Here is an 8,425-nt window from a genome sequence, read left to right as displayed (position 1 = left end):
GATCTGTGACCTAACTCCATACACTTGTCTTTGTCCTGTATCCCTTAACACGAGGGCTGCTAAAAATTTATCAATCCTATTTTTAAAAATTGGTAATTGAAATAGCAACAATTGCCATTTCAGAATAGAGGTCCAAAATTCTACTATCCTTCTCGTGAAAAAATGCTTTTAATTTCCCTCCTAGGAGAACTGACTTTATGTTTTTTGTTATGCTCCCTAATCTTAGACCTCCCAACTAGTGGGGATAGTTTCCCCCAGACTGACACTATCTTTTCCTCTCACTGTCTTGAAAACTTGAATGAAATCGCAGTTCAATGTTACAATTTCTGTGGAATACAATCTCCCTTGTTTATTTAATCTCTCCTAATAGTTTAACCACTGGCTTCCAGATTTTGCTTGCAGCAGAACCTTCCAGGTGCAGATCAGCCTTTGCTATTATCTCCAAACCCATCAATTGGAATCTTACTAAACACTCCGGGTGATCAACATGGACATCTTTACCCCCAAGGAGGAGGTTCACTTCATATTAGTCTGGATTGAATTCCATTTGTCACTTTCCTACTCAACTGAACTTGTCCATTGATATCTTTCTGCAATTTACAGCTTTCTTCTTCATTATCAATCACAGACAATTTTTGGGTTATCATATTTAAGTTTCAAGTAGACACTTCTAGAATATGGCTGTCTTTTTGGGTTGAAGTGCAAGTTGGCTGTGGTCTCTTGTTGCTTGATTTAATGAATTCTGGAGTCAGATCATTGCTCTCACCCCTAAATGACACTGTGAGACCCATGTTTAAGTGTTTTCATGTTGCCATCAAAATGAAGACCTACCTATGCTCTTAATTCTATCATATTCAGATTCTCCATTCTGAGTCCAGAGTCTGAAATTCTCCCCCCAGCTTCAGAACATCCCTTAATTCTGCTTCACGGTAGCCTTGTGGATAGCACAAATGCTTCACAGCTCCAGGGTCCCAGGTTCGATTCCGGCTTGGGTCACTGTCTGTGTGGAGTCTGCACATCCTCGCCGTGTGTGCGTGGGTTTCCTCCGGGTGCTCCGGTTTCCTCCCACAGTCCAAAGATGTGCACGTTAGGTAGATTAGCCATGATAAATTGCCCTTAGTGTCCAAAATTGCCCTTAGTGTTGGGTGGGGTTACTGGGTTATGGGAATAAGATGGAGGTGTTGATCTTGGGTAGGGTGCTCTTTCCAAGAGCCGGTGCAGACTCGATAGGCCGAATGGCCTCCTTCTGCACTGTAAATTCTATGATATCTATGACAATTATTTACACCATTTCCCCTCCTAATTGTACTTAGGACTGACTGTTAACTGTGAAGCACTTGCAATATTATGGCACCTTTGGGGAATGTATAAAAATGTGTCCCATTGTTAATGGAAAGTAATTATTCTGCTAACAGAAATATTTGTGCTATTGGTATGGTACAGCAAGAATACCAAAGTAAAGTCTTGTCTAACTTAGTGGAAATTTCAGCTTACTCTCATAGGATTGTCAGGTTGGAGGAGGTTACAGAGATAGGGATCAATGAGTACATGAAGGGATTTGAAAACTGTGACGTGGATTTTAAAATGGAGGTCTTGATCTACCTGAAGTCAATGTAGGGTAGCAAGGACAGGGGTGTTGGGTTGATGGAAATTACTTCAAAATAGGATGCAGGGAGGGGAACATGGATGAGCTGATGTTTATGGAGGATGTGAGAATGAGAACATGGGGGTCGTCAGGCCGACGGTAACAATGACATGGATGAAGGTTTCGGCAGCAAATAGCTGAGACCGGGGTGGAGGGGGGTGTTATGAGAACGGAACTAGGCAGTTTTGGTAATGGAAATCATATGTGTTCGGTTGCTCATTTCGGGTCTCGAATGGTGTTGTTCAGCCTCGAAATGTGCTGTCTTTAGCTCAGAGTTAGTGGCAGCGACTAAAGAAAAAATGGCTTTTATCTTCCCAATACTTTGTTGGAGGAAATTTACAATGTGACAAATTAGAGACAGTGCAGGGGGTGGGAAAGATGGAGGTGAGGTCGAGCTGGGGATTGTTCATTCTCAGCCTTTGGCCCTCTGTACAAAACAAACATTCTCCCATACCCTGTGCTAAAGCTCTATTTTACTCCTGTTTCTGGGCTTTAGTGTTCCAGATCTCTCAATCAAAACAGAGCGGCAATTGTTTTATCTATTGTGGTATATTTCTTTATAATTTTAAACACATATATCAAGCCACTTACTCAGTTGATTTGAACACAGCTCCAACTTTTCAGGTCTTTCTTTGTATTTACTTGTGTACTTGCTGAATAATGATGATCTTTATTCGTGTCACAAATAGGCTTATGAAATAGGCTATAGTCACATTGCAATGAAGTTACTGTGAAAATCCCCAAGTCATCAAGCTCCGGCGCCTTTTTAGGTACACTGAGGGCGAATTCAGAATGTTCAATTCACCTAACAAGCATGTCTTTCAAGACTTGTGGGAGGAAACCAGAGCACCCAGAGGAAACCTACGCAGACACAAGGAGAACGTGCAGACTCCGCACAGACAGTGACCCAAGCCGGGAATCGAACCAGGGTCCCTGGAGCTAAGAAGCAACAATGCTAACAGCTGTGCTATTGTGCTGCCCATATGAATGATACCTTTAATTAACCAATCACAAGGTTGCTTTGTATCAACCATGATACAAGTAAACTTTGATTTTTACCTATGGACTGGATTTTTGTGATCAAACCTGTTTCCAGGCAATGTAATTTTATCTTGCTTTGGAAAAAGCGTATCTGATAATTGCAGTGCCTGGGTTCAGGATTATTGGATGCATTAGAAATTACTAACATCATCTATTTTTAGTTTATGTTTTGAATAGTTCCTCCCACTGGAGCACCTCTCTGGCTAAATAAAAGTCTAACCCATTTAACATGTTGTTGAATGATGCCTTTAAATGTATTAAATGTGCTATATAAATCCAAGTTGTTATTGTGAAAAGAACACCTGAATCGGAGATGGAAAACTGCAATATTAAATTTGACGGTGTGTGACCTTGCCGATCAGGAGAAAGGCATTACAAAATTATATTTTACTATTCAGGTTAATATGGTTTCACATATGTTAAACATTAAATCTTCCTTCATAAATACACCGTAACTATCAAGATTGAATAGTTTTTGAATTTCATCAAGCGTTTGTGCATGTGTGTTAGTGCTAATGTTGCAGCGTTCATTGGGAAATATATTGCAATATTTTGAATCAATTAAATAAACTATTTGAAAAAGTAGCCTGAATTAAGAAATTCGGAGTCAAAACTTTTACTGCTGCATTTTTAACATTTATTTTAAGAGGTTCAGAATGACTAACACAAGCCTGTCACATAGACTGTACTAGAAATTCCATGTAAGTTACAATTGCCTTATTCCACATTTATGAGATTTTTAATAGACTACCTTGTTTAAAATCTCACTGAAACAGAGTCAAAGTGTATAGAATAATCTACAAATAGAGGTGTACAGTTTTCAGCAGAAAACTCTGATATCTGATGCGATGCAGCCCTGAATGCAGCATCTTCTTGACAGTTCTGGTCTATTTCTAAGATTGTCACTCACACTCCTGGCCCAGGGTTGATGCAGCATCTGCGACGATTCAAATGCATAGTCCATATTGCTGCCTCCATCAATCTGGCGGAGGTACTCACTGAAATCCTCCGGGATCTGATCATATTGGTTGTTGTATTCGTTGACCACTTGCCCTGCAAAAGATGGCTCCACTTTCTGGTTCCTGTCATTGCCAAACATCCTCTGAAAATTCCTCATGCTGTCCATCTCCTTGGCGTAGTCTTTATCAGCTGAGGTCTGGAAGGGATCTGAAACAGAAATAAAACTCCAATTGTGACAATATACTAGATTAATGAAATCGATATCATATAGTTAATTCTGTCCCTATTATGGGTGGCCATCTCCTGCTCCTCTGTCTCTGGGGTTGCATTCCCTCCACTACTGATGCACAGTAGCAACAGTGTGTACCAGCTACAAGATGCACTGCAGGAACTCATCAAGGCTCCTCAAGCAGCATCTTCTAAACCCACGACCATTACCATCTAGAAGGACAAGGACAGCAGATACATGGGAACACCACCACCTGGAAGTTCGCCTCCAAGTCACTCACCACACTGACTTGGAAATATATCGCCGTTCCTTCACTGTCGCAGGGTCAAATCCTGGAACTCCCTCCCTAACAGCACAGTGCGTGTATCTACACCACATGGGCTGCAGCAGTTCAAGATGACAGCTCACCACCTTCTCAAGGGTAGTTAGAGATGGGCAACAAATGCTGGCCAAGCCAGCGAAGCATACATCCTGTGAAAAATGAATAAAATAAAAAAACTGGTCTAGCTCTTTGACTATGATTCCTGTTTAAATTGGGGTCCATTATATTTCGAGTGTTTGAACATAGTTGGTGAAATATATATTGCTATATCATCAGAGAAATAATTGACACCCATCCCCAAGTGGATAATCAGTGTTTGGTCCAGCAGTGAAACTGCTTGTTGTGACAGAAAATTGACTAAAACCCAGTCAGTGGATCAATAATTCTTTCGAGGAGTGACTTCATGAGAGAGGCTATCCATTCTAATGTGCTTGGGTAAACATTGCAGTCTGTTGGCAGATAAATATTTTCTAAATCTTACAAGGGAGCTTGCTGTTTGCTCCCCCTCAATCCCTGGCTATCCCACCCCTGCCAATGGGAATTTCATGTTTGTAGCATCGATTTGAAAGTTTCTAACCCGTGCTGGACAGATGAAAATTCTCCTCTTTTCTGAGTGCATTAGGTACATTCAAACTATTTCTAATCACTATCTGGTGACGGAGAGTCAAGCACTACTCCTGACATTCAACTTGTTCACTTCAGCGTTGGAATCTCGACCAGAACATTGCTTCATCACTTTTTCCAATCCAGTTGTTTTCTCTTTTCTCAGCCAAGTCCTTCAAATATTTCAAACCATTCATTTCTATTATTTTTAGGTCTCGACTGAGAAAAAAGATAAAGAAAACAAAAACAGATAAACTGACATCACCCCGATGCTGATTGATGGAAGCAGAATATCGATAATCATCAATATTACATTTCCTATTTTCTACTCACTGTGCAGCTATCAGAGCTGAGGGGTTGGATTGTAATCAGTCAGATGATATTCTCTTTCCCTCCTTCTGCATGTGTACAATCTATGTTCTCCCAGTAACCTAATCTTTGAGCTGTTCTGGTCTTTCCCACTTCCCGTCCCACTGCCTCAAAAGGGAATTGTTGGCACAATTAAACTGAGTCACCATTTTAAATTATGTTGTTGGCCTTCCTTTCTGATTCATATTTCGAATTACAGGTCTGTCTTACACTGTGGCATTGTAACATTGTGTATTGGCTTTCACCTGTGCTGTAATCATTCTGCAAATCTACAATGACACACAGATACACAGTGTCTTGAATCTGGAAACATAACTTAGGAGATAGGTGACCAATCCAACTCTCCAGTATATCAAAAGAAACAGGGATGGGACGATTGATGTATTATGGGGATTTATAAATGAGAGTGGGGGTGGACACTTTCCGAGAGCCAACAGAAACACAATGGACAAAATGGCTTCACTCCCTTTGTGCTGTGAAACTATCCCAGGAAGGTTTGAGTTGCACACCAGGGGCGGGATTCTCCGACCCCACGCAGGGTTGGAGAATCGGCGGGCAGCGGCGTTATTTCCGCTCCCGCAGGGTTTTTAAATCTCCCACCGGCCAAAAACCGGCGTTGTGCAAATCCCGCCGGCAGCCTCTGAAAACAGCTGGCGCCGGCGGGATTTCATTTTTTTTTAAGTGTCCACAAATCTCCGGCCCGGATGTGCCGAAGTCCCGCCGACGTGGCCACGGGTCACGTCGACGAAAATGACAGTTGCTTTAAAACGGCGTCAACCATTGATGATGGTTGACGCCGTTCAGTGTCGGGGGGTGGCGGCATCGGGGGGGGGGTTGCGGCATCGGGGGGGGTGGGTTGCGGCATCGGGGGGGGTGGGTGGGTTGCGGCATCGGGGGGGTGGGTTGCGGCATCGGGGGGGGGTGGGTTGCGGCATCGGGGGGGCATGGGGAAAGGTTTGGGGGCAGCGGCGTGCAGAGAGGGGGGGCTACGGATGCCCTGGGCCAACGCACCGTCGCCCCCCCCTCTGTACGCCGCTGCCCCCTACCCCAACCACCCCCCCTCACCACCCCTACCTCCCTCCAACGCCCCTACCCCCCTCCCCACCAGCCCTACCCCCCTCCCCACCACCCCTACCCCCCAACGCCGCCCCAATCTCTTGCAACGCCGCAACCCCCCACCCTCAACGCCGGGTCCCCCCCCCCCAAATGCCAGGTCTCCCCCCCCCCAAATGCCGGGTCTCCCCCCCCCAAATGCCGGGTCTCCCCCCCCCCCCAAATGCCGGGTCTCCCCCCCCCCAAATGCCGGGTCTGTCTCTCTCCTCCTCCTCCTCCAAAAAACGCCGGGTCTCACCACTTCCGCAGCTGGTGAAGCTGACGCGTATCGCGTCAGTCAGCTGCTGGCCCCTCCGGGAACGGAGATTGCCAGCTTAAAAGAAGGCCCCGACGCCGGAGTGATTAACACCGATTTTTCTCGCCGGAAATCCGCGTTACGACGGGCAATGGAGAATCCCGCCCCTGATGTGGTGTAACTCCATCAAGCAGAGTTTGACCAGGCCCTAACAGTATATTCTGTGCCATCTCAAACTGAGATTTGGGCCTTTGCTGTATTGGGAACGAGTCAACATCATTGTCAGAATTGTATCTGCTGGCATTAATATCTCAAAGCCAGCACTGCTCACAGGTTGGAACTTGTAAAATGTGATGCACAGAAAGCCAGAATTCCTAGAATCCCTATAGTGCACAAGGAGGTCATTCGGCCCATTGAGTCTGCACCGACCCCCTAAAGGGACCCCCTAAAGGGGCACCCTACCTAGGCCCACACCCCGACCTTATACCAGTAACCCAGTAACACCACCTAACCTTTTGAGCACTGAGGAGCAATTTAGCATAGTCAGTCCACCTAACCTGCACATCTTTGGACTGTGGGAGCAAACCGGAACACCCGGAGGAAACCCACGCACACACGGGGAGAACATGTTCACTCCATACAGTCACCCACGGCTAAAACTGAACCCAGGTCCCTGGTGCTGTCAGGCAGCAGTGCTAACCACTGTGCCACCATGGTGAATGATTTCACAGAAACGGTCCGACATGATGTACAAGGAAACCTTGCACTAAGACAGATGCTGTATCTCCAAATGAATAACTGCTAATTAACAGGACTGGACCAACTCTCCACACACAGAACACCAGAACCAATGTTAGATAATCTGAAATAACTGTCCGGGAAATGAACCGTTTTTGGAAAGGCAGCTGTCCCCTCTTGACAATGACTGTATTGAGAACTAGTCTCACGTTAACTTGTCTCTCAGAAGTTACCTGAGCTCCTCTGTGCTTCCAATATTTCTACTCACCTTTGTCGGCACGCAAGCAGTCGACACACTCTTTACATCGTGTTATCTGTCAATAATATGATTCTAATAAATACATTTCACCCACAAGTTCTGATCGAGGGGCAAGGAAAGTTGACTAAAACATTTTCTCATTTACAATTTTCATACTCACGGCCATTTTCAAGATTGGAGTTGTTAGAGGAATAAGATGATTATTCCAGTTACAATAGCCTAATTAGTATCACAGTTATTAACTCAATGAGGATCTCTATGAATAGCGTTGAGACATTGGGTCACAGCAACGGGAGGGAGATACTCACCCTTCTGGTTGTCCAGAAGCCTCTTCCAGCGTGAGCCCGCACAGACGCTGATGACGGCTCGGATGAACTCCCGGCCGCACAGCTTTCTCCCCATCTCACCCTTTACTTGAGACAGGGACACGACAGAACTGGGGAAGTAGATGAGGAACAGGTTGATCACCAGAACACACACCAGGCACTTCATTTCAGCTGACGTGTGTTCAGCCTGGGCTTCTCAGTAAACCTCGCAATAGGTGTTTACTCCCTGGTTGGTGTGATGTCTATATTGTTCTGACACTCTCCCTCCTGTCCCTGTCTTCTGCCTGTCCAATCCCTGCCCCTTTTATAGCTGTTTTTGCTCCTTTTCTCTGACTCACCGCTGATTTTGTTTAAAAAAAAACACTTGTCCCTCCCCTCTCCGGTGACCTTGAGATTCTTGCACCGTTTCAGATCCCCACCCTCCGGATCATTATCAGATTTACAATTTGTGCAACGTGTAAGTATATTAATCAGTAATATATTTATCTCCTCTCATCTTCCATACACTTTGTCAAATTTCTGGTTTTCATTTGGTATTTTGTTCATAGTTTTATACCAATTTCTTTGATATTTTTATCTTACTTG

At 44.7% G+C, this 8,425-nt stretch overlaps 1 protein-coding gene across 1 annotated transcript; it reads right to left on the bottom strand.

The window, feature by feature from the left end:
- Positions 1 to 3,300: 3,300 nt before the first annotated feature.
- Positions 3,301 to 8,116, bottom strand: LOC119969977 (insulin-like peptide INSL5). Its single transcript, XM_038803943.1, has 2 exons — positions 7,823 to 8,116; positions 3,301 to 3,853 (listed from the first exon to the last, which is right to left on the bottom strand). Exons 1-2 carry the CDS (start codon positions 8,004 to 8,006, stop codon positions 3,507 to 3,509), a joined length of 531 nt encoding a protein of 176 aa, XP_038659871.1. The 5' UTR covers positions 8,007 to 8,116; the 3' UTR covers positions 3,301 to 3,506.
- Between the last annotated feature and the right edge of the window lie 309 nt (positions 8,117 to 8,425).

This window comes from Scyliorhinus canicula, chromosome 8, assembly GCF_902713615.1.
Source record: "Scyliorhinus canicula chromosome 8, sScyCan1.1, whole genome shotgun sequence".
NCBI classification, from domain to species: Eukaryota; Metazoa; Chordata; class Chondrichthyes; order Carcharhiniformes; family Scyliorhinidae; genus Scyliorhinus; species Scyliorhinus canicula.
The sequence above is the reverse complement of the archived record's forward strand: the minus strand, read 5'-3'. Positions and strand labels throughout refer to the sequence as shown.